Source organism: Bipolaris oryzae (assembly GCF_000523455.1).
Source record: "Bipolaris oryzae ATCC 44560 unplaced genomic scaffold scaffold_24, whole genome shotgun sequence".
In the NCBI taxonomy this organism is placed as follows: domain Eukaryota; kingdom Fungi; phylum Ascomycota; class Dothideomycetes; order Pleosporales; family Pleosporaceae; genus Bipolaris; species Bipolaris oryzae.
Window position 1 is genome coordinate 216,280 of NW_006911300.1, and position 26,929 is coordinate 243,208.

The window sequence follows — 26,929 nt, forward strand, 5'->3', positions numbered from 1 at the left end:
GTCTTTGTGCTATGCAGGGCAAGGATTTCCGATAAAGATGAGGTTGGGGATGCCTGTGAATCGCCCGCTCAGAATGTAGATGGATCATGGTGGTGGTGTAAGCTGAGCGATGGGTGCCTGGAACACCCCCGCCTGCAACTGCATAGCCACTTGTGACAGCCCCACTATAATACTCGTGACTACCAAAGATTCTGATCGGTGGAGTAGTTCGGCTTGATGCTTGCTGCTTGGAAGTAGGAGATACAGTAATAGTGTGCTGGCTTAATTACACATCCAATGAGCGTATAGTGCAAAGGGCGCAGCAGAAGGGGGGGAGGAGGGTGCAGTGCAGGTTGCTGGAGCTAGGCTGAAGTCCCAAGACTGACTGGAGTTGCCTGCGCAGCACCAATGATATTGCATCTTTTTGCATCAACGTCACTGCATCCATATCCAAATAGTGCACGGCGCTTTCGAAATTTCGGCTATTGTTATCGAACCAAAGTAAGTCGAATCCGCTCGGCAAATTCCAAGTGTCTTGCAACGACTAAGTCTCCCTGCATAGCTTTCCATGCACAGAAGAAATCTTCCAGTATCGGTCGGTTACTCACTGCCACCCTCGATATTTCAATGACCTCAAAAGCGGTCGAGAGGAGCTTAGCAGATACGCAATTGGCGTTTGTCGGCCGAAATAAAAGCTTGTAGTACGGAAGCGGGGTATACTATCACCGCCATTTCTCGTGCGTCTTTTGATGCAGTTCAAAGCAGGCGGCTTTGTAAGATCCGCATTTGTAAGACGCGGCTTACTACGGCAAGCTATCAGGCCAAGTCTGCGGCCCTAATTGCTACTTTCTTCTGTCGATTGCTGCCATCGTTCAGCTGGTCAAATAGTCCGGATGGCAGCCACACTACCGGGTCAAGCCCAATCGGCGCGTCAGCTTTACAGCTACGTGCTTCAACCACAACTGTACAGCGACCATCACCATCCGGATCGCCAAAATACACCAGAAGGACCAATTTCCATTGCATTCTCAAAGTCTAGTCGGCGTACTATTCACACCAATAATGACCTGGTCAAAGGGGTAGTACACGTCAAAGCACGATTGCAAATCAAGCGCGTGACGATTAAGTTCATCGGCAAAACAACATGTCGCATTTCCAACGACCGCAACCCTGCAAATCCCCACTGTGCTGAGGTTGAGCTCTTCTGCCATGAAAAAACATTGTCAAGGATCCAGACACCAACTGCAACATGCCCGCCAGGACGGATAGAATACCCGTTTGAATTCCGGTTCCCAGAAAAAGTCGAAGCAACTCCCAAGTTACAAAATGAAGCCCCATTCAAACCAGATGCACTTTTCGAACACGAGACCGGTCACCAACTCCCTCCAACGCTCTGGTGCAACGAAAACAATATCTGCAACGAGTACTTTCTTAGAGCCGAATATGTCGCAGAACAAACATCCTTCACCCTGAATCCCGTAGTAGTTCACCAGCTCCGCTTCAGCCCCTCCGTCCCCGAACTCAATATACCCAGTCCACTCCCTCTACTCCCCGCACCCCCCATACGTTTTGAACGCAAATCCCGGCCCTCAACTCCAGACCCCTCAAAGGAGCGCCGGGCATCCCTCAAGCGCCTAGCCTCAGGCCTCCGTAACAGCAGTACTGAAAAACTCGACGACACTTCCGCGACTTCGCTCCTCGTCCTACGGGCCCCAGCACAGTACCGCGTGGGCGCCCCCAGCACACTCAAAATCTCTCTCCAAGCCACGCTTATGAATGGCGGCATCGATCAGCACCAGCAGCAGCCCGCTGCCATCCACCTCCGCGGCATCCGCGCCCAAGTCAGCGCCCACATCACCTCGCGCGTCCCGCTCGCCTCCGCGCCCACCGGCGACGCCCGCAGCCAAATCACCGAGAAGTTCGATCTCTTCAACCACCGCTATGTCAAACCCGGTATCGAAATCACGCACGACACCACGCTGGATGGGTTACTAGTTAGCACCATTGTGCCCCCGACGTTTAGGACGTATGCTGTGGCGTTGCGGTACGATGTCAAGTATAACTTGCTGCTCGAGTGTGCGGGCAAGGAGTCGGAGCATGAGGTTGAGATGAGGGATGTGGTTATTGAGCCGATGACGAGACCGGGTGGGCATTTGGGACCGCCAGAGGAGCCCCCGCCACCGTTGAGAGAAGGCGAGATGGATGTTGCAAGGGAGATGATGATGATGAGGCAGGGTGGTACGAATGGGGTTGTTGGGGAGCAGGTTCCGCCGCCGGCGTATCAGAGGTGAGGGGGTTGAAGCAAAGGTTGGACTTGTGTATAACAGATTGTGGAAAAGTATACGATATGATATCAATCTTTGGTACTTTTACTAGACAATGTTGATGTATAGAATGTAACGCTTTGGACACAACATATCAGATATCAAACATTCCGGCATATTTGAAGTAGATATAGGCACAATGAAGGCATGAGAATTCAATCAAGAGAGTAATTATTGAAAAAAACAATCATCTACTGGATTTCACATACCCCCGTCTTGGAAAAAAAATTAAAAAATAACAACCTACTCTTCGACCAATACGGGGTATTCCTCACAATGTCGGCCATGACAAAGGATTAGAGAGGAATAAAACATGACATCGTAATCAAATAGCCTCCCAGTCATAAGCAAAAACTCCAATTCGCTCATGGCTTAACGCAAGCAACCATGAGCTTCTCGTAATCACCGCGCGTCTCTCCTTCTATCCTCTTGACAAGATCCTTCTTGTAGACCTGCTTGTACGCAGTGCTAACTGCATTCATGAAATTCCTATCCCAGTGACATCGCACAACACGCTGCACGAGGAGCTCGTCTCTTGTGCCTAAGCCAGCCATGGACTCTTCCAGTCGGACTGCTTCCGCTTCGGGCCGGTTGATAGCACGGCGCACCAGAAGACGAAGCACATCCTCCATGTGACCCGAAAATGAAGATTTCAGCACGCTGTCGAGAGACTTGTGGAATCGCTGTTGGTAGGATTGTGCAATCGCTCTGAGCTGGGCGTCATTCTTGCTAGTAAGGATCTGGCAGACCTGCGCAGCATTCTTGCTGGCGAAGCCACCCAGACTGGCCTGTAGCTGCGTTACGGCCTGGTCAATCTCTTGAGGAATCACAGGATGTGAGTCCTCTGCACGACGTGCTGAGATGATCATGTCATACATCTGCTCAGTACCGGCGCTGAGATCACCCTTGAGATCCTTTTGAAGAGACCGTTGGAAGAGTTCCTGATACTTTTGCTTGATGATGTTGATATCGGCATTACTGCGGCCAACGAGAATGTCATCCAGGATAACTTCCTTTGTGCCCAGACCCTTCATTGCTTCCATAAGGTTGTAGCAGTCAGATACTAGGGGTCCTCGAGCAATCTCCACCAGTCCCCTTGCGAAGTAACCACTAGTCTCCTTTTCAAGATCCTGGACTAGATTCCGCATTAGGCGTTGGTCGTATTGTGCACGGATCGTGCCAATCTGGATGGGATCCTTCTTGGCCAAGAGACTAATAAGTGCCTTTTCATCAGTGCCAAAGCCCTTCATGGCTTTGCGGATAGCCTCAACGTCCTTCATCATGTCAATGTTGGCTGTCTGTTGGGCGTAGCCGAGAGACGGTTGGGTTGGCGGGCCGCCATAGCCACTTGTTTGGGGTGGAGGAGCATATTGGCCCGGTGGAGGGGCTCCATACTGGCCTGGTGGCGGGGCCCCGTATTGTCCTTGCGGCGGCGGTGCACCGTATTGACCTGGAGGTGCACCATATTGACCCGGTGGTGGTTGATGATACTGCCCAGGGGGAGGAGCATAACCCTGGGGCGGGGGCGGGGCGCCATATTGACCTTGAGGCGGGCCGTAACCTTGCTGGGGCGGGTAACCGCCGTACTGTTGATGCTGCATGGGTGGTTGAGAGTAGCCTTGGGGTGGAGGTGGTTGATACTGTTGTTGTCCGTAACCTTGAGGAGGACCTTCTGGGAGATATTAGTATGAATCCTAGTTTGGCGCCAAGCCGCAGCACATGAAGGATGCAAACGCGGTCGGGCTGTACAGTGAGCAACGAATGACATACGGCCTGGATAGGGTTGTTGGTATCCGCCGGGTGGTTGGTTGTAGTACGACATGCCTGCCTAACTTCTGAACAGTGCGGCGCAAGCACTATAGGACAAGATAAGATCGACGCGCGCAGACTCTAGGGTGGCTGGCTATGGAAACAGGAGGTGAGATCGATTTCCGAGTCTGTTTCTTAGAGGATGCACACAGTAATCGTAGACGGACGAAAGGTGGCCGGGGCTGAGTATGGCTCAGCCTTGGACAGTGGAGGGGTAAGTCAAGCGAAATAGTTGACCCATGACGAATTTGTCCTTGGCGCCATCGTCAGCATTTTGGCTGTGAATGGCTGCGAATAGGAAGGCGTGCCACGTCGTTGGTTTGCAAGGCAGCAGCCCTCGGCTGCCCGACTCCACCATCATCTGGCGCTAGGAGGTGGCTGCGTAGTGGCGATGCGGCACAGCCTCACCAACTTGTCGTCAGCACGTGACGTGGGCGTGTGTGGTCTTGTGAACAGATTGCTGGCTCGTTTGGGTGCTGAGTGAAGGGTGATGCGAAGAGAATACATATGACCTTTGCATTACCATGGATGGCCCTGTTGAATGCTCCGACAGTCGGACAGTGTGGTGTAAGAGTGATGTCGAAAGACGTAATACAAAAATTCCATGGGTGAATCGCAGAAGCCGCTGTCGGTAGAATGATTCAATAATGAATTCACCCAAACGAGTGTGTTGTTCGCCTGTATGTATCCAGTTGGGTGCATGGGTTTCTAGTATTTGTATTCCATACACTCCACCAGTCAAACAATAGCGACATCGCCCAATCAAGGGCACAGAATGCTGCCAAGCTCCTGCCACAGCACTACTGCGGCGCCTGCGAGCGATCGACAACCCTCCAGTTCATCTCCACCAACAACATGTATTCCTTGCACACCATCAAAGCTTCGCTAACGTCAGGAACCTTAACGGTTTGGCCCGTCTCCGCGCACAATCTTTGGCTAGAGCAGTGACATCATAAGCCGACCACTTTCTGTTGCCCCTCACATTGCCGCCATCCATACGCTACAACCATACGGCGCAACTTGGCGGCCAAACTGAATCGCAAGAGAAGATGCCATTTGGTGGGAAGCGTCTCCCGTCACAATTATGTATACGCGGTGCATGTCGACCCAGTGTCAGATGGGACCGTTTATAACTTTGTGATGCCAGCCAAGAGCGCAAGGCTCGGAGGGGTGAGATGCAGTGAACATATATTGAGGCTTGATACAGCGCCAGGCGCAACGTCCCGTACCGACTACTACTAATTGTTATCAATTGCTGTCATCTAACTCGCACGCGAGACGCATAACCACCAGCCGCATACGCCATACATCCAGCCCGTGTCGATCGGACAAGGTTCGAAAACAGGGCCAAGAGCAAACAGCGCAGCACAAGAGCCCAGCACCTCGAGACTACGCTGGGCACGCAGATACTCCAAGTCATAAACGCCACTCCGTCCCCCCGCACGCACGCGCACCCGTGTCTCGCAAAATATCGAACCCAATTCCAAAATGTCGTCCTACGACTCCAACAAGTCCAACTACCTCCACACCCAATACGGGCAACACGCCCAAGCTCCGCCCTATCCCACGACTCCCAACGCCCCCCAATCGCAAACCTACTTTTCGCAAATGCCTCAGCAGCAATCTCAGCAAATGTACTCCTCCTCGCCTCCCTATGCTCAACCTTCGTTCCCCCACCAACAACACCAACCGCAACCGACCCGCCACACCCGCACATCCTCGACATCCTCCATGTCGCACAGCTATCCCCCTCCACCTCCCGGTCCCCCTCCAGCCACACAATCCAGCCAACAACCCATTGGCATCCCAATCCACCAACCCACCCCTCGTCACTACCACCCTTATGCATCTTCCTATCCCCCTCCTGCTGCACCACCAGCGACAACAACAACAACAACGACAAGGACAACAAATTACGCTCCGTACACTCGCTCAATGTCGACGTACAGTCAGCACTATGAGGATGAGCATGGAAACAGATATGGGAGTGGCAATGGGAATAGGGATGCAAGTGGAGAGTTGGATTCTGAGACGGAAAGAGAGTATAAGAGGAGGTATGCGAGGGAGAAGAGGATGGAGAGGCGGCCGACGCTGGGGGGCAGTTTATTGAGTATGGTTGATGCGGTGGGGAAGGCGTTTGGAGGGGGGAGGCACTGAAGGGGGGGAAGATGGAAGATGGTTGAGTGGATTGTTGGGGAGAGAGAGGATGAGATTGCATGAGATTGCATGTGTGGGGTGATGTGGTGTAGAATGTGATACCCAATGACGTTATTTGGTTTCTTTGTCATTCGACCTTTGTATTACTATCACCAAGTATACGACCAGAACATCAATATCAAGAAATTTTTGTATTGAATTCAAACAACAAGTTCTATTCGCATTTTCTCTAAAAAAAAACGCAATGACGTGGCAGAATCCAGAGACGACGACGATGATGATGATGATGATGGTGATGGCCAAAAAAAGCAAATCATACTTTCTACTGTACAATGGATAAGTAGGTCCCAGTACCAACCCATCCTAAAACACACGCACACAACACACAGAGGGAAAACTCTCCCTTCTCTATAATAACAAAAAAACACACACACACACATACGTGTCCCAATTCGAGCTTCAGCGCTTGAAGCCGATTCTAAAAGCCAGTTTGGAATATTTTTTCCTCTCCCTTCCCATACTTTCCAAGTTGGTGAGACAAGACAAGCTGATAACTAAGTAGCTTTCACATGTCAAATCCCCGCCCAACTTGCATTTTCTCTCTCTCTCTCTCTCTCCCTGTGGCCCAGTAGGTGCTCATCGCTTCCGTTTTGTTTGCTCCCAGAAAATATCATGTCATGTACATAAAAATAAAGCGGGAGTCAAACAAAAACACCGGAAAAACGATGGCGAGAAAAAGGGCCGTCGGTGTGGGAGGAGCGAGAATCTCGAGGGTGTAAAAAGAAAAGAAAAGAAAAGCAAAAGGGAAGACGAGTAACAAGAAGGTTTGAAGAGGGGGAGAAGGGGAAAGTCGGACCGCGCACACCGCGTGATTTGCTGACCTGCGGGATCGTGAAAAACCCCGGAGTACGGCCGTTTTTGGGTGACAGATGCGCTGGGTTAATGCAACTAAGGGCACTCTCCTCTTCGAGGATTCCCGGTAGAGCGGAACGCGTGGAATAAACTTAGTGCAATCGGCGGTCCACCCCCCCACCCACGTACAAATTTTTGCAAGCATAGCATGCAAACGTAGGTAGTTCGTTGTATATGGAAAGGTTCAAGGTCCGGTCATGTAGCGGGCCGTGTTGGAGAAAAGAAAATAAAAACGGGGTGTCCGGGAAGATCTCTCAGTTGAAGATCTCGCCAATATGACGGAGGTGCTGGGGCTTCCAAGTTCCTGTTGATCAAAAGTTAGAAAATCTCGGTCTTTGACGGAAACGCGGAAGATGGCTCGGACGGTGCATGGGATAACAAGTTGTGCCGTGCATGGCCGGGTAACCCGTGTTCTCTGCATGTTGACATCGTATTTAAACCCGTCAGATTGGGTATAGAGCGCGTGAATAAGCATCCGGGGAGTAATAATTAGACATTAGAACGGGCGAACGGTCCCGCCACGCGTTTTAGTGGCCACGCTTTTCGTGTAAGCACTCTAACGAATGACGCACCAACGCTGCGGCGAGACGGTTGACAAGAGTGTTGTTTACTGCCCTTGGGAGCTGGTTCTTGTGGAGAGATATAGCGCTAAACTTAACCAGTTCCAAAAGAAAATACGCTATGCAGCGCTACATTAAAAATAGAAACATGAAGTCATAAGATGCAGGTGCAGGAATGCTACTGGGATTCTTGTCGCTTACCTTCAAAGCTGTGCTTGACAAAGGCCATGGGGTCGTCGTCTTCGCCGGCACCCATGGTCTTAATTCCGGGGCTGAAACTGGTAATGGGAAGGACAATGACATCGCCAACCTTCTTGGGGGCCTTCATTCCAGTAAAGTTTTCCCACGTAATATTGCCCTTGCTTGTGCTCATATCAAAGAAGTCGGGGTTGTTGAAGTAGGAAAAGATGGTGTCTGTCCATACAGCGGGACCAGTAAACTCAACAATATCCTTGTGGTTGGCGGTAAGCTTGCCGGCGCGCTTGCGGTTCAGGGTCTCCTCAGTAATTCTGGCCACAACATCGACAAGCACGGGATGGCCGGGCTTGGACTGAATGGTCCACTGGCAGAATTGGATGCGGCGAGAGTACCAGTCGGCCCAGTCTGGGCGGTCTGGGTCAGCCTCGATGCCAATAACCATGCCGTATGAGTTTGCGGCGACGTCGGAAGGAATCCACTCAAACGCAGGCTTCAATGCGGTAGTGTCAATATCCGAGTAGATGCCACCGCGGGCAAGCAGGATGAGATAGCGGAAAAAGTCGGCCTTGAGGACGGGGGCTGGCATGGCATTGTAAGCCTCGACGACTTCGGGGACCGAGGCGTAGAGGTGTCTGATCAAGTGGAGGGCGACATCGTCGGTGATGACCTCGTGAACAAAGGACGGGTGGTGGATGGTCCAGCTGGCCTCTGGCTCGCGGAAGATTTCCTCGAATTCGCCCGATTGGGGAGTGTGCTTCCACGTCTGCCAGATGTAGGCAGGAGTCTTTGTGTCGACATCGTAGGGGAATTGGTACTCGAGTTGTTCTGTGAGGGGCTTCTTGCGCAGCTCGTCGAGGCTGACCTGGGTCTTTGGCTTCTTCGAGGGCGTGTCGGGGACATCGAACGACTTGTCTGACTGGTCTGCCTTTGCGGGCGCGTCGGCATGTTTTTGTGCCTCCTTTTGCTTGTTCGCTTTCTGCTTTTCTCGCTCGCGGTCGGCAGGGTTTACCCAGGCGGTGGGACGGGGCATGTCATGTGCATTGCGGTACTTTGGTGTTGTGCTGCCGTGGTGTTGTGACTTGAAGATGAAGAATAGGGTCAGGCAGGCGAGCGAAAGCACGAGGGCTTTCTTGAAGGTGAGCATGGTGGCGGGATGTTGGCAGAGGAGGGTGGCAGCGCGAGGTGAATACGTTGCAGATGTGAAGGGTCGTGTGCCAATGGGTTACTCGAGGTGTTGAAGCGAGTGGGCGAAACGCAGGGTGTGGTTCGGGGACGTAAGGGGAAGCAAAGAGTAGCGAAGGGTAGGGGTATCGTCGAGGCCGTTGGGAAAGACGGGTGGTACGGACCGAAGTTCAATTCGACCAAAAATAGGGCAGCCGCAAACTGAGAGAAGCAATGGAGACAGGAGAAACAGTGGGTGAGTCGCGCGAGGAACCAGCACCGCTTACATAGATGGAGAGAGACCCAAAAAAAACCCCGGGCTAGGAGCAGCGCGCTATGGCGGGCTTTTTGAATCAACAGGGCCTGGCGACAGAACAGAGGGTACGCCAGGATGCGACGCGTTTCAGAGCGAGCATCCCGTGCTCGGGCCAGCCGTGGCGGGCTGGTCGTCGACAACTTGGGCAAGGCTTGTCTACGCTTGCAGTTGCATGACTCCTGCAACACTGCCGGGCCAGAGAGGCGGTCGGGGCCATGACACTTTTTTTTTGGGCCAGCCCGTCTCTGCTTATCACGAAGACGGGCAGTGGAGAACTGCTTGTACGAGTAATCATTGCATTTGCAGTTGCAGTTGCAGTTGCAGTGGGTAGCTGGCAGTGCCTGGCTTTGGCACCATGGCCGGCAGGCTGTGCATTGCCACCACCACCACTACCACCACCACCACCGAAGCAGCTTCTGCGCCGACAGACCCCTCTCTCTCGCTCGCTCAGCCCGCTCTAGCCCTGAGGAGGTCATGCAGTGTGGGTGGTGGTGTTACAAGGGTAGATGGTATGGAAACACAGATACTACGTACGTGTGTCTTTGGCAGCCGTGATGGTCTTCCGCACGGCTGACCAGGGGCCGGATTCGCCGTGGTGACGCGCGTTCGGCTGTCGGCTTGGCTGAAACGCCGTGCTCTTGCCTCATGGCGTTTAGCCCTCCCGCCGCTAAGAGTCGACACAAACGCTCCCAGGGCAAAACGCCTGACGCCCTGCCGATGACGGTGCAGTCAGTCAGTAAGTACGTGGATGCAAATGGACACACTACTGTATCTGCTATCTACACATGTCCCTGCTGTCATCACCACGCCCGTCTTCTCGATGAGCTGAATGGTCAGCTTCCGTTATCTCGGCTATCGCAAACGGGCAGGTCGTGTCTGTCAGCACGCCAATCACCCACCGCCTCATCATTCCCCTCCATCCATCCATCCTGACGCCATACCACTCGCACCATGGCCTTCAGGCTGCCAGCCGTGCAACACGGCAATATGCAACGCCATTTTGTCGAAACAAACCCCGGCCTTGGCAACCATGTGCAACGCGGCACTCTGTCCTCACCCCCCCTCGCACCATTGCACCAACCACAGCCCCCCGATGCCCTTCCTTCCGTCTTTGTTCCATGCACATGCCAATGCCCATTCCACCAAACACACTTTCATGCCGCTCCTCTACTCACTCTACATCGTGCACATCCCCGCGCTTCTCTTCAATCGCTACCGCATGTTCCGTCTACATGAAATTCCGATTCATTCCCCGCCCAACGCCACGTTCCCCATGCTTCCCATGCCTCCCATGCCCCGGTCATCTCGCTCTCCGTCCGCGTCATCGCATCTTCTTGTCCGCGTAAGGCGTCACAGGATGCTGTGTCAATGTTTCAGCTACCCGCCACATGTTCTCTTCTTCTTCTCCCTTGGCTTCTCACCACCGACACACTTCTAGTACTTGGCTGCACTCGCCTTCCTGTTCCTGACTTTCGTTCCTGACCTGCTGACTAGCCGCGCAAAAAGCCGTTTGGCGGTTCGCGGCAAAAAGCATCGGCGCTTTTTTGTCCCTGCACATTTGTCTTACTCGGCCTGCTTACATATTTGTAGGGCTGCCATCACATCTTGGTCATGACTAGTGGACCCTGTCAATACCCGATGCATCCATCTATGTATCCGTCCCCGATCGACCTCCATACACATGCTTAACACATACTCACATACGTACACATCTGCACACATTTACCCATTCCCCAATTTATCCCCAATGCTCTCCCCCACACACCGCCCTGCTCACCTAATCCACACTCTCAATCTCCCCCACCCCACACAATTCCTGTTGAGAAAGCGAAATGTCGATCGCCATACCCACCCTCCCGTATCCATCTCCACTCCTTTGCGCTCCGAGCGTCACTCTCCGAGTCATTCCCCTCCCCCTTCCTTCTAGTCCAAGTGAGTAAGTGCACAGATTGAACTACAATCCCATACCCGGTCTCGGGGATACACAAAAGTCCATAGCGTTCATCTACCCAGATACGTAGTAGGTACACGGTAAAAAGGCAGGAAGAAGTAAAAATCACAGTCATCCAATTTGTGAAATGTACATCTTTATCTCCAAGGAGAATATCTGCATGTGGTCATAACGACTAGTCTAGTCTAGCACAAAGCTTTGAACTCTCCTTTTTTTCCACATCGTGCGTTAATCCCCCCGTATAAAAGAATAGGGGGAAAGAGAAACGGTGTGTACATAATCAGATGGTGTGCCAAGAGTGAAGCGCAAATAATACCCACCCCTACGGAAAAACGGAAGGAGCACCGAGGGAGAGGGGGGGGGGGGGGAAGGGGGAAAGAGTGATGAGCTAACTTTTTTGTTTACTTGTTACCTCTTTCCGCCATAGTCTCTTTGTTTGCTTACTTGCATGTACCTACACACACACGCAGAGAGAGTGAGAGTGAGAGAGGCCTGATTCGCTTCTGCGCGCTCAAAGTAAGTTGACAATATGTGTATGTGAGTATCTCCTATGCCATCTTCACCCCGGAACCTCCCCATCCAAAATCAACCACGCACCACACGCCCTCCCCGCGTTTGCGCACCGCCTGGATATCCATGGCCACAATCCTCGCCGCCTTCTCGCGATTCACCCACTCGGCAACCGCATGCCCCGATTCCTGACCATTCAACCGCCACTTGACATGCTCCTTATCTTTGTTCTCGCGTAGCCACCGGAGTAACTGCACAGGCACAATGCCCGCAGGCATATTCTGCAGACTCTGACTATCACTCGGGATCCAGCCTTGGAACACATTAACATAGGTAATACGGCGCCACGAGTCGTTCCAGTCTGGACCCGGGATTCCTTCTTGGGTGCTCCATTCCTCGGTGCTGAGGCCGGCGTCGACGCCAGACCTGCCGCCGTGCGATGTCAGTGCTTTGAGCCAGAAGCAGCCCTCGAGGTCTAACCACTGCAGCGAGTACGTGTCTTTGGAGAAGCGCCGCATAATGTTTGTCGCTTCGTGCCAGTCGTCGTCGAGATCCGAGTAAAAGTCGGATCCGCCTAGCGAGACTCTGGTGTGCCGCGAGATCATCGATGTCGTCTTTGCGTTCGGCGTCATTGACGGCCGAGGCCAGTGGGCGAGCGACAGGTGCGTGATCTTGTTAAGGTTGGGGGAGATGCGGAGTAGTTCTGGCCAAGACGCCCATGGCCCGGGGTTGGCAAGAGATAGCCGACTGAGGTTCACAAAGAGTGGTATGTGGAGCTTCGCTGCTAGTATTGGGGGAGTTGATGTTCCTTCATCTGCTTCTTGTTCCCATGATTCGGCTAGCTCGTCCGTTACACTGAGTGTCTCCATACTGACATGGACTGGTGTCGTCGCACTTGGCCGCTTGAGGCACTTTCCAACATCGTGAAGCGTCAAGTTTTCACTCAATAGCCTGGAAAGGTCCAAAATCTGTACCTCTTCACAGCCTGCTGTTCCTCCGTCTTCATTCTGAAACAATATCTTTAATGACTTGAAATCGACCATTCCTGGCTCACCGTACACAGTCAAGTAGCTCAGCAATGACTCCCTGAGCGATATCGGTAGCGACGGAATGTAGTGTTGCTCGTATTCGGAAAGCTCTTGCCAATGCAGCGTAAAGGTCCGTAGGCATTGGTGGGCAAGACTTCGAGGGTGCGGTAAGCGCTGTCATGAGTAAGAAGCCTGAATTGCAACATTAAGCCTGGACGACACTCAAACGCCAGTGCGAGATTGGGGCGAATGGCGTCGTACCTTTCTTTCCTCATCCGTGACTTGTGCCAATGTGCCAAACCGGGCAGCGCTCTCCTTGACCTGTCCCGTCTTCTTTCTTCCGAGCACGGAACCGTGGCGGCTCGTCTGTAGCCAGCTCGTGGGAGCTGCGGGGCCTGGTGGTGGCCTCGCGCCGCCGTTGGCACGGCGCATCCTCGAGTTGGCCTTTGGTTTGGGAGCGTTAACTTCGGGTATGTGCAGGATGCGCCGCAGCTCCGGCGGAACGGTGCGGTTGCTTACTACCGAGGTGAGTTCATCTCGTTGTTGCGGGGTTGCTCGTGGAGCCTGTTCGCGACGGAGCTGCTGTATGCGCTGGTTGACCGTCTGGGGTTCTGCGGCCGAGACCGAGGATGAGGTTGAGCGCGAGCTCTGCAGCGAAGGGTGAACATAGGATGGTTTCGCGGTAGTATATGAGGGCGTGTGCTTCTTGGGCATGGCGCCAGGTGCTAAGGGCTCTGTGTGTACTGTGTAGATGCGGTGCGGATAGAAATGTGTGATATGCTGCTAGCTATACATAAGCGGGGTGTGTGAGCACGATTGGCACTGTGAGTCAGGCAGGTATGACTGGATCAATGGGGATTTGTGAAGGAGCACAGGTCCACAGGCGCAGCATCCGCAGCGAGGGATGGCGATGGCGGTGGGTGTGACTCCAACTGGGTGTGAAGAAGAGACGGCAGTGGGAGAGCTGTTTGTTCGCCATGGTGCCGCCACCGGACCCTCGGCGTGTAGAGTAGTATGGCGCATCCGTCGTAGGCAGTGTACAGTACTATCTGCACACATGTGCGCCTACACACGTGCAGCAACTACAAGGTCGACCATGGCCGTGATGGTGGGCTGGACATGTGTGCGCCTCCACGTCGGAATTGGAAGCATTTTGCACATGCACATGCCATGTCGAAGGCGCTGAACGGTGGTGACGTTAGCCAGTCTCGTCTTCCAAGAGGCTTGTGGCGCTAATGGCGACAGGCTAAGCCGATATATAAAAGCCTCTCATGCGGCGGGGCCATCGGCCCTTGTATTCCAACTATCGCCTGTCTGCCCCTATTCAGAGCGCGCCGAACACGACTGGCTTACGCATGTCCTCTGCACCCGCAGGGAATAGGGCACAGGACGTGGCAAAAAGACCAATGGCAGACATGCCACCCCCAACCAGCGCATCGAGCGCCGAGACCGACATGTGCCTAGAGGAGCCGTGAGGGCGTCGCCTCTCGAGATACCCTCAGTGCTCATCAAACAAAACGAAACCGCCCAGAAAGCCAAATGCGCATAACCAAGCGGCACGCGACGTCTTATCTTACTCATGCGGGGGGATGCTTCCTCCCGCTGCCTGACATGTCTGCCACCCTGCCAGTGACGGCTGTAAAGAAAACTCTCTTCCAACTGCGCATCTGTACACCTAGTACACATGTACCTAACTGTGTAGATTCACGAGCAGGCCGGCGCCTTGTCTGGCTTGGCTTGTGCGATGCCATGCCACGAGGACGAAACAGCGGCCGGCGCCCATGCTTAGGGCTAATTTTATCTTCATCAGCTACAGTGGTAGATCCCCGCCCGACAGCATCAGCCCTGGTGGAGCCTCCGCTCAGACCCCCTCGTACCCGCCTTCCTCTAGAGGCCGTTGCTCCTATCTTTTTTTTCCCTATCCACATGTCAACTAATAACGCGCCTTCACGATGACATGACCTGCTTCTGCACACCACCCTCGTTTCCCTCACCCACACCCACACCCTTCGTTTAGCGATGCCACCACGCCCTTGACCAAACTTACATCAAAGTCCACTTCTCTAATCCTCCGCTCGCTATAGCCCACACAGCCATGCACTTCTCACCCTCGCGCATCGTCATAGGCTTTGCCGTCTTCATTGCTTTTAGCTTCATATATACCATCAACTCCGTATCCGCCCGCGACCCGACCTCCGTCTTCTTCGATCCCAACAAAGGATACACTCCGCGCTATTCCGCCCTCAGGCGTCAGCAGGCCGAAGCCTTTGTTTCCTCCTACAACCCCGCCACCGTTGTCAAGGCCGGCCCCGAAAAGCAGAGGAAGCTGTGTGTCGGCATACCCTCGTTCAAGCGCGAGGGAACCCAGTATCTGCCTGATGCAGTAGGCTCTCTCCTCGAGGGTCTCACGCCGGAAGAGCGGAAAGAAATCTACCTTATTGTCTTTATCCCCCACTCACGACCAGAAATACACCCAGCCTACAATGAGGCCTGGCTGGCTGGACTTGCCGATGAGGTCCTCACCTACGGGTACGGTTTCGACCGCATGCAGTACATTCGCAATCTTGAGACGCAGCACAAGATTGACGAAAAGGGCATCTTCGACTACAGATACCTCTTGGACAAGTGCAGAGAGCAATACACGCCCTACATTGCCCTTTTCGAGGACGACACCGTAGCTGTCGATGGCTGGTACCACCGCACCATTGCCGCCATCGACGAGGCAGAGCGCAAAGCGGCCCTCCAACGCGCCAAGCCCGACTTCCTCTACCTGCGCCTCTTCTACACAGAAGAATTCCTCGGTTGGAACGCCGAAGAATGGACCACCTACCTCAAAAACTCCATCTACGTAGCCCTCATCCCCACGGCCGTCTTCATCTTCATTCGCTGCTTCCAGCCCACCACCAAATTCTCCATCACCGTCGTCACCCGCCGCACCCTCCTAGCCACCTACGCCGTCCTCGCAATCATCATCCTCCTCTTCTTCGCCTTTGGTCGCATCACCGTCCAGCCCATGCCCCCCGGTGTCCACGAAATGCCCGCCTTCGGCTGCTGTGGCCAGGCCTTTGTCTTCCCCAACATCAAAGCCGCAGAAATCGTAGACTACTTCAAAGACCGCCATCTCGGCTACATCGATGTCCTGCTAGAGGACCTCGCTAACGAGCGCCACGAGCTGCGCTATGCCATTACCCCTAGTCTTGTCCAGCATGTTGGTCGCACCAATTCCCATCACGATGATGGCCTCATGAGCAAATGGGGTCTCAGCGTTGCCGAGCGCATATGGAGTTTTGCCTTTGAGAAGTTTGACTGGAGGGCTCTGCGCCAAGAACACGAAATGGTTGCCAACCTGCGGCGGCAGGCCAGTGTGGTCGGAACGACAACAGGGATTTGAACGATATGGCATGCACATCTATTTGCTTTTTTTGTTTTAGTTGTTACCCTTTGGTGAGAGAAGAGCACCTAAAATGGCTTTTATGACGGCTCGATTGCGAAATGGTTTTTTTGGTTTTCTTTTTGGAATTTTTTGATGGGGTTTTTTCTCTGGCATTATGGAGTTAAAGATAATGTATATACCCCCCCAATATGGCTAGATAATGCATTTTATACTTACTTCGTAATGACCTTTGTCTTTGTTCTTGGTTGCTGTATGCGTATCTGGAATGAAGTCACTTGCTTGCTTTTTTACTTTTTGAAACGCCCATGACGTCGTGTATTTATGCGTACATTGGAGTCCAATCTTAAAACGCAATCTAGGTAGGCTGGTTTGAGCATGTTAGACTGCCACTTGGCAGACGAAATTCCAGCGACTCGTAAATAGCTGATCTTTTGTTGCTATTAGTATCATTTCCCTAGCTCCTTTTCTTAAAGCTATTAGACAAAGAGGTTATTACTTTCGAATATAGGAAAAAATCCTGCGTCTACACGGTCTCATTTATTTTCTGTGCTACAGCAATGTTGTAAAGCTATGGAGCTACCAACTTTCAGATGCGTTATCCATCTTAGTACGGCAGGCAGCCTGTGCTGAGTCCCCGAAAGCGTTGTCCACCGGGTGCCAAGGAAGCTAGTCTGAGCATGTTATGTATGCTGCTTCCCCGTTCAATTATCGTGAAAAATCAATACATTACATACGAAATGCCATCTTACCCCTTGTGACAGAGAACTGTATCTCCTACCATGGTTACTTCTCAACCCTATCAACCCCAATCTCACTAAACAACCCCTCCCCCCTTTTCGATACCATGATATCGAGTACATCGCCTTAAACACACCCCCGAATAAATCTCTCCAAAACCTCCCTCCCACAAACCGCTCCTCCCCGACATTCCTCAACCTTGCCGTAGTCTTATGTTTCGGCTGCCAATGCTCCACATCAACATCGTAATACACTCGTCTCTTACCTTTATCACCTTGATCTTCATCGCCCCAGTCTACTTTTTCGCAGGGAGCGTGATATGTGATTCGTGCGTCTCCCCTCTTGCACTCGACTTCCACTGTTAGCATAAGAGAGAGCAAGACGGGCATGTGCAGTGCTGCTTTGGAGAGGGCCTCGAGCAGAGGTTTGAAGGTTAAGGGGTCGGGGTGGGTGCGGAAGTTGCTGTAGTCCTGTTTGTCTGAGGCCGGGTCGTCGATGGTGCCGTCGGCTGTGGAGGAGGAGGGGGAGAAGGAGGAAGAGGAGGAGAGGGGTGGAAGGGGTCCGGTGAAGTACCATTTGCCCCGGGGGGAGACCATGGGCATAGTGATGTCGAGTGTTGTCAAGTTTGGCCAGGAAGGGGGTGTGGCGGGCTCTTCTTGCGGCCAGAAGAGTGTGTAATCGACTTGCGCACTTAGAGTGAGACTTGTGAGATTTCGGGAGAAGATATGGAGGACGGTGCTGAAGGGGCCGCTACAGAAACCACAAGGCATGAGGCTTGGGACGGGGAGTCTTTGATCCAAGGGGGCTTCGTGTTCGAAGGTTATTGTGGCGGATTTGAGATGGTGGAAAGGGGCCCGCCTGAGGCTTCTCGCAAATCCTATACGATTTGCGCGACGCGCTTTCGGCTCTCTAGCGTCTTCGTACTCAGGGATATGGAATGGGTCGAGATCTGATTCTTCTTCATAAAAGTCGCACAAATCTTGAAATCCCCAATCTGTTTTCTAAAGATTTGGGAGCGAGAAGACTGGATCTGGTCCAATAGATGGTGCAAGTCTCTGTTCACCATCCTCCACAGTGAGATGCTGGGTGTTAGACAAGGTTGGTAGGTTGTTAGGATGAGCGAAGCGCAGAAGCCAACTTTCCCGAGGTGGTTGCTTGAAATCACATCTGGCACTACAAAGTGCTGCCTGTCTTGCCCAATACTGGGCAGTCGGCATTGTCACTCCTAGGAGGATATCAAGCCGCAACACATTCCGCAAACCATCATCTTCCCACTTTCGTAAAATCTTAAATAAGTCTTCTAGTGCTTCCGTAAAATTCTCGTTCCACGCATCATAGGTCCACCGTAATATTTCTAGCGACGTGTCTCTGGATCTCGGATATTCTGGCAATCTCACTGTGACAATAATCTGGGAAAAGTATTCTCGCCGGCTCCCTGTCACATTTGCTTGGAAGTCTTCCAGGTCGTGTTCATTGGAGACGTTTAGGCGGCGAAATGTGATACTCTCCACTGCTTCTTTCCACGCGCCGTTGAGAATCGTAAGGCGAGGAAATTGAGGCCGCGCTTTGCCAGGTTTGTAAGATTGATGTATCGTATGATAGTACTCATGCTTGTCCGGGTCACGCTCTGCGAAGCACACTGTTCGGTTGATCAATTCCTGTGGCAGTGCTTCCATCGTGAATGAGAGAACAGATAGGACGTGATTTAGGATTGCGAGAGTGTTGTCCTATAAGGTGGATGAATGCTAAGTGGCCAGCAAGTGTTTGTGTCACTCTTTGGTATACCGTTAGCACATGAAGTCAATTCATGGCCATATCCACACATGAAGCCTTGCTTGCGTTCACTTAATGAAGCAAGTTTGATCAGCCTTGCGCGGGGGTAATTGCTGGCATACAAGACACAGTCGCTTTGTTCAGCCGCTCGTCCTTGCTCCATAGCTTAGTAAGGTTGATATCGGTCTGCAGAAGCGGTATTGTCGTCTAATTATACAAAAATCCAGAAAAACAATTAGTAGTAAAGATACTCCTGTCGTTGTTCAAGTAACTTCTGAATATTCTAACAGAGATTACAGCCCAAACACAACTGATCAGGGTTTGGAAAGTGCTGCTTTCCCAACGCAAGCAGAACTAGGATGCTACTATTTTTGGCAAACAGTAAAAAATTGCTATTCTGGCATTACCTTACAGCATGATAATACACAATCGCGATTGCTGGTAAGACTAGGAACTGGTTTGCGTTGGTTGAGCAAACACGAGCCTCTTTTCACACCCGGGCCACAGTGTTACGGTGTCTTGACCCCTGTCTCACATGCGCCATCGTGCGTAAATACGCTGTATATGACTTTGTTGAATTTGTGCGCATCTCGGATCTCTGATACGGATAGCTTGAGGGTTGTGGTGAGGGTTGAGATTCTTGTTGTTGTTAATGTTAGTAGTAAGAAATTGATGACAGGAAACTGGTGCGGTCAATGTGGGGTTTTTAGGTGACCCACTTATGCAATTGGCACACTTCGTAAAGCTCATCTTTTGGAAGGCTTCATTTGGCTAAGTAATTTAGATTGCCAGCTCATGGTTCCATCTGCCTATAGCAAGCACATTGGGGATGCACAAGTGGTTTCAACTTCTTTGTTCGTATGCGTCTATATATATTGAAAGATAACCCCGATATCAACAATCTACAATAAGTCTATCTGCATTTTGCCAAGCCGACCACTCCATTTTCTACTTGTGTGTTCATCGAGAGGATTGTAACCGTACTACCAAACCTAGTAGGGCAACGCAGAACGTATACGTGCGCGATTATGTAGCCGTGACTTGACACTCAACCTGAGTGCCAGATTGTTGTTTGGTAGAGGATATCCTTAGCCACTCTGCTAATACGTAATCAAGTCCGATCTCAACTGCCTTCAGAACGTCGGTCCATTCCGTTTGGCGGTCATGCACCCCTCTCAGGAGCGGACCCCGCCTTCTCCGGCCCTCCGCTCGGGAGCCGTTATCCCGACACCTGACAACAAAGCATTTGCAGAGTGTAATCGATAGCCGAAGTTAACGTTCTTCCCGATAGCTCTTTAAACTCCAGTCAATAACCTGAATATTCAACGCAAGACATAAATTCAACATGACATCGATCGATCAACCACTGAACAACGGGATCCTGCTCGTCACTGGAGGCGCATCAGGTATGCATGATGGCTCAAATGATTACACTTAGATCTCATTGTATCAAGGCATTGGTTTTTGCGTGGTGAAACAAGCTTATGAACTTGGTACACGAGTCCTCGTCGCGGACCTCAAAACAACACCCGACTTCGACAGCTTCGCAGCCGGCAAAGACAACATCGTCTATGTTCAAACTGACGTGACACGCTGGTCAGACTTTGACAAGCTCTTCGATGTGTGCGAGAAGAAATGGAACGATGTGCCAGATGCATATGCTATCTGCGCTGGACTTTTCGAACCTGACTTTTCAAATTTCTGGAAGGATCCGGAAAAAGATGAGGGGTACAGGCAGGTTGATGTTAATGTGAATCACCCGATCAAGTTGACGAGGTTGGCAATAAGGAAGAGCTTGGGAAAAGGAAAGCGGGCAAGTGTTTGCATCATCGTGAGTTTTGCCGACAGCATTGAGCCGTTGTTGATTTGAAAGCGGCCCGAATAGACACGAGATTAACGCATCACAGGCATCTATTGCGGGCATCGTTGGCAACCTAGCAGCACCCTTGTATTGTGCAACAAAACATGCAATTATCGGGTTTGTAAAGTCACTCGCAACTACTGAGCCCCTGACTGGAGTCAAAATTACCTGTCTCTGCCCAGGCGCCGTACTGACGCCAATGTTCGATGCCACAAAGATGAAGCAATTCTCCCTCGATCCAAAGGTAGCACTGACACCAGATACATGTGCGAAGCATCTGTTAGAACTCTTGCAGAAGAAGGAATATCCAGGTGGAAGCATGCTAGAGCTCACCGTTTCTGGCACGAGACAGATCCCAGAATGGGGCATAGAGCCGCCAGCAGGTGTAGGCACTGGCCAAGAAGTTAACGAAGCAGCTATGAATAGCTTGTTGCAACCAATCAAGGATGTATTGGATGTGGAAAAAGCGTAGTTAGAAGCAGGTGGGGCTTGTAATCTAGGGCATCATCGTAGTGCAGATATCAAGAACGATGTAAGCAGCAATTGAGAATGAGTCAAGCGATAGAACAAGTGAGTGATCTTAACTGCTTGTTACAATGCCAACTTCAGCCTATCCCTGATATCCCAAAATACCTTCATTCATCACTACAGTACTGTATTCACTGCAAGAATTTTTCTTTAAGAAAGAATTGCGGAATGCCCATATCGCAAAACAGATGTATTATCAAGACGGCATATTCTAATAGAAACTCAGAAATCAAACTACATTCCCACTCAACCTTATCTAGCATTACGACCCCAGTATTTGTGACTACTTTTTTTTTTACGAAGAAATAAGAAGGACGTCCGATTTTTGCTCAGGACTCGTCTTGACGACCTCTGCTTGACCGACCTGGGGTGTGTTGTCGCCAACAGGGATGCCCTTATCGTACAGGCAGGGGAGACACGAGATGTAGTAGTCCTTGCCCTTGGCGCACTGTTCTTTGCACTTGAAAGCGCCAGTGACCGGGTCCCAGACGTACAGCAGGCGCCTTGCGATTGTCTCGCTGGACTCGGCGGAAATGCTTCGACGGATCGAAGCACTCGGCGCCAGTACTGAGGCAGATTTTACGAGTATCGTCTCGCAGTTGTGGCAAAATTCGACGGGTCGAATGTCGTCGACCAGATCGCATAATCGAATGCATTCACTATAACGAAGCCTGATCGCGTATTCTTCGGAATCGGTACTTGATGGAGATCCGGCGTCAACTCTTGCGGTAAGAAGACCAGTCCGTTCGGGTCCAAAGGGCGGTAGTCCTGCATCCCATTTCCTCCAGAGTTCGTCGCACGGCGCGCACATTTTCTGCGTCCTGTCTTCATTGCAGTGTACTGCACAGTTCCAGATATCAGCGTACGCGACTGCTTGTTCAACTGACAGCTGAGTGGACGTTATCATTGCCAGTTGCTGGCGCCAGGCTGGCTCGCATGCCGTACAAGATACCAGCCTGTTGCGAGAGCAATCGTGTATACACCCCCAGAAAGCCTCTTCCTCCTTGAATCCACGGGAGGACACAACTTTCTTGGACTCTTCCCAGAGCGGATCGCAGTTCCTGCATGGTGTAACGCTGTTGCGCATGCAATTTAATGCGCACTTCCAGAGCATCTGGAAACCCACCGATACCATACCCTGATCAACAGGGTCCCCAGCTTGCGTCGGACCCCAGCCCCAAGGATCGTATCGAGCCGGCTGAGTGGAAGGCGTCAGTCCTCCGAGCCGCAACTTTTCGTCGCACTGTTCGCACGCCTCTTGTCCGATGTTTCCACACTCCTGCCAGCAGGCCTTCACATCTTCTTTGCTCAGCAACCGCGTGTTCACAACACCGAGAAGATTGTCAGAACCAGTTTGCTCGAGAGGAATGCAATCCCCAGTTTCCCCAACAGGTTGCAGTATTGTGTACTTTGCGGACTGTTGCTCGCAGTCCGTCAGACCCAACACTGCCTTGCACTTTATTCGAGCCGCAAGATAGCAATCATTAACTAGCACCTTCGGCTTCGATATCGTGACCTCGTTCCTGCTTATAATTTTCGTAATTTCGGTAGGAACGGAATCTCGAGCCTGTTTGCCATCGGGCTTATTTTTGTTTTTTGGCTTAGGGGGAAATTCATTTTCGTCCTCGGAATACCACAGCGGAGCGACTTGATGAGGGTCCTTGTACACGCCTACTCCATTTTCGTGTCGCCATGGAGGCGGTGGACTTCCCAGGTCGCCCGTAGGCAGTGGGACGCTTCTCGGGTCGCCTGTAGGTAGGTCGTAGAATGTCGTGGGAAAGGGCATTTTAAATTTGGGGTTTCGGGGAACGACCTTGGATGGGGCAAAGGGTCTGACAACGGGAAGTACGGGGGTTGCTGAAGCAAGAGAGAGAAGAGCCACAAGAAGAAAGACTACGAGCTCCATCTTGCCGGTGGTGTTCTGATCCTTTGGTACCTCTCAGATTGCCTGTGGGGAAAGATCTTGCGAGGGCCGAAAAGATCCCAAAGGACTTTCGGTCTTCTTATGTGACAATCAACAAAACGAAAAGGAAATTTGCGCGAATAATTATACTTACATTCAGTAGAAATGCATTCCTTACATCATGGTTGAGGATGGGTTGAGGGTCGGGTGGATTTGAGTAATGATGAGGTTGAAAGCTCCTGTTCGGAAATTAATGTTGTCCAATAACAAGACTGACATGCGAAGCCCACGCAGCTTCAACAACTAATAGGTATGTGGAAGTCGAGAGCAATGTTTCCGTAACCAAACTTAGTCAAATTCCGGCTCAGGAAGCAACATAATGCAGAGTTTTCTATGAAATAAAGCTGATTGTGCCTATGAGCTTCATTTAGACTGAATCTCTGCATACTGATTTTTTGCATCCCATATACTCTCCCTTTGCTTGCATGTCGAGTGCATACTGAAACTCCGCCCGATTGTCATAGAACAAGTACGTAGTATTCTGGTAGCATGTCTGTGCTTCGCTTCCTTTCCCTAAAGATCGATGTTGTCATGAATCCCTGCAGAATTTTACAATCCATGGTTCGGGCGTACAGCCGAGATTCGTTCAGGGATGCAATATAATTGACCATTCCTCTGCTCGATCCATATGCGGGGCGACCAAGGCACCTATTACCGTTATTGCAGAGCGCGTGATGTACTTCCATATCCATGATTCAGCAAGTTGAACCATTAGTGTGATCTCTGATAATGGTCAGTCTGTTCATAACCCTGATGTGCAATTGTGGCCTCAAAGGATTGTACACGATACTGTGAAGCCCACAGTTTGGTGCAACCTCAATGCTTAATTGATTACACGTCTCGCTACCCTGCATTTCACATCAACAAATGAAACTTGGATCTTGACACGAATCAAATATGTATCGCAAAAGTGATGTATGCAGCTCATAAGAACGACATTGCGACGATGGGCCTTTTGCTGGAGAAGGTTGACTTGGTGCAATATATGTTGAAGTAATCGATGTTGGATTGTCTAAGGCGTTGCTGGTTGCACTCTCGATCGACAATGTGGCCGAGTTTTTTGTATATCTGCATGTGTTCCGAGAAAAGAGTATAATAAATATACTCTTATATTCTAACTAAATTGTACAGAGATGGAGAAAAACCCCAAATTGTGAATCGAGCGCTTTGAAGAGACAAGTAACCAGCGTATATGCCCACCGATCTAGCTAACATTGCGACAACTACTAAGCGAAGGCGGGCCGTGACTTTCCCGGAATATCTCTTTTAGGGTCTACACTGCCGAAACAACCGTTGCGATATCAAGGACGGCAGTGCAAGGAAGTTGATTGGCGGCTGAACTGGCCGCTGTGGATCTCAGAACAACCCTGTTGGTGATCAACACCCATTTGAGGTATTTCATCCCCCCTTCACTGATGTGGCTTCGCTAACAGAACTGTCAATATGACGTAATTGTAGCCAGCTGTACGTACGCTGCGCAGATGCAACGCGAGACTGCAATCACTAATGCTCTACGCCTTCATATACTCTGGCTCAAGAATGCGCCAACTTTTTATGAAATTCGGTTTCTGCTGGAATACCTCTGCGCCTGGACGGGATCGGCATTGATTATGGGTGTGCATATACATAGAATGTCTCGTATGTGCTAAAGTTGTGGGGCTCCGCAGACCCTGCTCATCTTGATAAACTCCGAATAAGAGCTATGCGCCCTGCTCTGGAAGCGTGATCCGAGGATTGCGCCACGATGTGACCAGGATGATACCCAGTTCAAGCCGGTGCAGGAGCAGCATGGAAAGCGCGAGAAGACCACTAGGATGATACAATACCCCCCACGCGTCTGTCGAATTCCCTCTTCCAGAGCGGCATCATCGACCTCGGCCTTGGGTTCTCTACATCTTTCTCGAAAACTTCAATCAGAACCTGGTGGTTTTGCGCAATGTACTGCGCACTCGATGATCGGTACTGGCGGATGATCGCCGTGTGTAGATTTAGCAGCTTGTCCTGGCGTCGCGCTACTATATTCTTGAAAAGAGCTAGGAGAGACTCTTCAGACGGCTGCGGGAAGTTTGTGTTGACATGGAGCTCTCGCATACTGTCGGGAAGCATGTCACCCATACACGGTATGTCTGCATGGCGCCATGCGACAGCGCCTTCAGGAATTCTTGCTTCTGCGCCTTGTCGCTGACCACTTTCCAGTGGTGGCCCGCAGAAACACTCGAGATCAACTTCTAGTCTCTCTAGTTTTGTGAAGCGGAGAAACGAAGACAGACCGTTGACGATTTCACCAAACAGTTCGTCGATGGTTATGGCAATGTCAACCAAGGTCCCGCTGCAATAGTTGGCGAGCGTTTCTAGGACTTCTCCAGGGTTCCAGTCGTATTGGACACCGTGCCATTTGGTTTGGTGTGAGTATCTGAACACCTGTAATGCCGGTACATTTGACAGAAAACCTGCGAGACCAGTTGCATTCATACAACAGCTTGCAAACTCGACCCGTGTCAGGGGCGACTTCGCATTTGGATTTAGCCAGCGAAACCCGGGACCCCCCCAGCCTTCGTCGACAGCTGTACAGCTAACTGCATAGATATTTCTAATACTTTTCAAAACCATGAGCGGCTCTATAACCTGGAGGCCAACTCTGATATCGTACCCTTCCTCCACGAATGGCAACAAGGTCTCCAGTTGCGCCAAAGGCTTTTGTCGATGCCCTGGAGCATTGGACATGGAAACTAAAGCCTGCACAAGGGGAACAAGATCCTCGGCGCCCTCACCTTCTCGGGTTTCATGCCACCTGTCAGGTAGCTGTAGTACTTTGAGATTGGGCAACAGACTCAACAAAGCAATAGTTGCGTATAGTTTGTCGATTTTGGATCCATTATGAGTCCTATCCTCTTCCAGAATCTGGTTCCACCATTCGTTCTCATCGGCGTTGGCGTAAAGTTCGGTTCTTCGGAGCAAGCTCTTAATCTCTTCCATTGCCTCGTCGTCGTCGCGGAAACTATATTCGGCATCTTCGTCCATGACCTCATCCTCTGAGCCGCGATCCCACAAGAACAAGCTCTCGATGTACTCAGCAATGATCGGTTCACGTGATATCTCGTGCAAGATAGCCAGTGTGTCACGGAGGCGAGTTGTGCTCAAATTAGATATATGTCGCCAGGTCCTTTTCAGAGAATTGTGGCGTTGAATTTGTGATGCGGCTCGAGAATAAACGGCACGGCATGAGAGGACGAAGTTTTCCAGACCATCGGGTGCCGTGCGGTCGATGATCAGGTCAAGGATCTCGGGCGGGAGATCGAGGAGACCCATGACAGCGTTGCTGGGAACAGGTGATGATTCTAGGGTTTGCTAACAACGACAAGGCTGAAAGAAAAACAGATAAGAGTGCAGGAGATTGGTTTTCTCTGGTGGTGAGAATGGAGTCTCAAGAGATGCAGCAATCTGGATATCGAAGAACCAAGATGGAGCTCCGTTACTGAGGGGCGGCTCTTGAGCGTCCGTGCGCAGATTTCGTAGTCTGCGGTCATTGAGGGCCAGACCAGCTGAGGAGCGGACATGATCGGAAACTTCTGGAAAGGCCATCACTTCTTGATTGATTGTGATTGGTTCCGGCCGAGTGCTCCTTTGGTGCGCGGGTGAGAGTACTTGGTGGGGGTGCGCTTACCTAACCTGCATTAGTCTAATACTGCCTGTTACCCCTTCTTGCAACTCTGCAGGGTCAGACTGGCTTCAGATGCCCTACTGTCTACTCTTGATTTTCATAGAAT

At 51.4% G+C, this 26,929-nt stretch overlaps 10 protein-coding genes across 10 annotated transcripts; 4 read left to right on the forward strand and 6 right to left on the reverse strand.

Annotated features, from left to right (window-relative positions):
- Positions 1–872: 872 nt before the first annotated feature.
- On the forward strand, positions 873–2,270 carry COCMIDRAFT_34240 (uncharacterized protein; the record flags this gene model as incomplete). Its single annotated transcript, XM_007686968.1, has 1 exon — positions 873–2,270. The coding sequence occupies one exon, from the start codon at positions 873–875 to the stop codon at positions 2,268–2,270; it is 1,398 nt and encodes a 465-aa protein (XP_007685158.1).
- Positions 2,271–2,668: 398 nt separating this feature from the next.
- On the reverse strand, positions 2,669–4,125 carry COCMIDRAFT_23909 (uncharacterized protein; the record flags this gene model as incomplete). Its single annotated transcript, XM_007686937.1, has 2 exons — positions 2,669–3,975; positions 4,074–4,125. 2 exons carry the CDS (start codon positions 4,123–4,125, stop codon positions 2,669–2,671), a joined length of 1,359 nt encoding a protein of 452 aa, XP_007685127.1.
- Positions 4,126–5,600: 1,475 nt separating this feature from the next.
- COCMIDRAFT_2807 (uncharacterized protein) lies at positions 5,601–6,269 on the forward strand (the record flags this gene model as incomplete). Its single annotated transcript, XM_007686924.1, has 1 exon — positions 5,601–6,269. The coding sequence occupies one exon, from the start codon at positions 5,601–5,603 to the stop codon at positions 6,267–6,269; it is 669 nt and encodes a 222-aa protein (XP_007685114.1).
- Positions 6,270–7,435: 1,166 nt separating this feature from the next.
- On the reverse strand, positions 7,436–9,083 carry COCMIDRAFT_34243 (glycosyltransferase family 32 protein; the record flags this gene model as incomplete). The annotated part of the gene is made up of 2 exons (XM_007686969.1): positions 7,436–7,485; positions 7,943–9,083. 2 exons carry the CDS (start codon positions 9,081–9,083, stop codon positions 7,436–7,438), a joined length of 1,191 nt encoding a protein of 396 aa, XP_007685159.1.
- A 2,832-nt stretch (positions 9,084–11,915) lies between these two features.
- COCMIDRAFT_23912 (uncharacterized protein) lies at positions 11,916–13,619 on the reverse strand (the record flags this gene model as incomplete). Its single annotated transcript, XM_007686938.1, has 2 exons — positions 11,916–13,079; positions 13,167–13,619. The coding sequence occupies 2 exons, from the start codon at positions 13,617–13,619 to the stop codon at positions 11,916–11,918; spliced, it is 1,617 nt and encodes a 538-aa protein (XP_007685128.1).
- Positions 13,620–15,000: 1,381 nt separating this feature from the next.
- Positions 15,001–16,296, forward strand: COCMIDRAFT_23913 (uncharacterized protein; the record flags this gene model as incomplete). The annotated part of the gene is made up of 1 exon (XM_007686939.1): positions 15,001–16,296. One exon carries the CDS (start codon positions 15,001–15,003, stop codon positions 16,294–16,296), a length of 1,296 nt encoding a protein of 431 aa, XP_007685129.1.
- Positions 16,297–16,903: 607 nt separating this feature from the next.
- COCMIDRAFT_23914 (uncharacterized protein) lies at positions 16,904–18,713 on the reverse strand (the record flags this gene model as incomplete). The annotated part of the gene is made up of 3 exons (XM_007686940.1): positions 16,904–16,965; positions 17,303–18,031; positions 18,299–18,713. The coding sequence occupies 3 exons, from the start codon at positions 18,711–18,713 to the stop codon at positions 16,904–16,906; spliced, it is 1,206 nt and encodes a 401-aa protein (XP_007685130.1).
- Positions 18,714–20,155: 1,442 nt separating this feature from the next.
- Positions 20,156–21,143, forward strand: COCMIDRAFT_2812 (uncharacterized protein; the record flags this gene model as incomplete). Its single annotated transcript, XM_007686925.1, has 3 exons — positions 20,156–20,216; positions 20,265–20,641; positions 20,718–21,143. The coding sequence occupies 3 exons, from the start codon at positions 20,156–20,158 to the stop codon at positions 21,141–21,143; spliced, it is 864 nt and encodes a 287-aa protein (XP_007685115.1).
- A 351-nt stretch (positions 21,144–21,494) lies between these two features.
- Positions 21,495–23,105, reverse strand: COCMIDRAFT_23916 (uncharacterized protein; the record flags this gene model as incomplete). Its single annotated transcript, XM_007686941.1, has 1 exon — positions 21,495–23,105. One exon carries the CDS (start codon positions 23,103–23,105, stop codon positions 21,495–21,497), a length of 1,611 nt encoding a protein of 536 aa, XP_007685131.1.
- Positions 23,106–24,971: 1,866 nt separating this feature from the next.
- Positions 24,972–26,471, reverse strand: COCMIDRAFT_87751 (uncharacterized protein; the record flags this gene model as incomplete). Its single annotated transcript, XM_007687000.1, has 1 exon — positions 24,972–26,471. The coding sequence occupies one exon, from the start codon at positions 26,469–26,471 to the stop codon at positions 24,972–24,974; it is 1,500 nt and encodes a 499-aa protein (XP_007685190.1).
- Between the last annotated feature and the right edge of the window lie 458 nt (positions 26,472–26,929).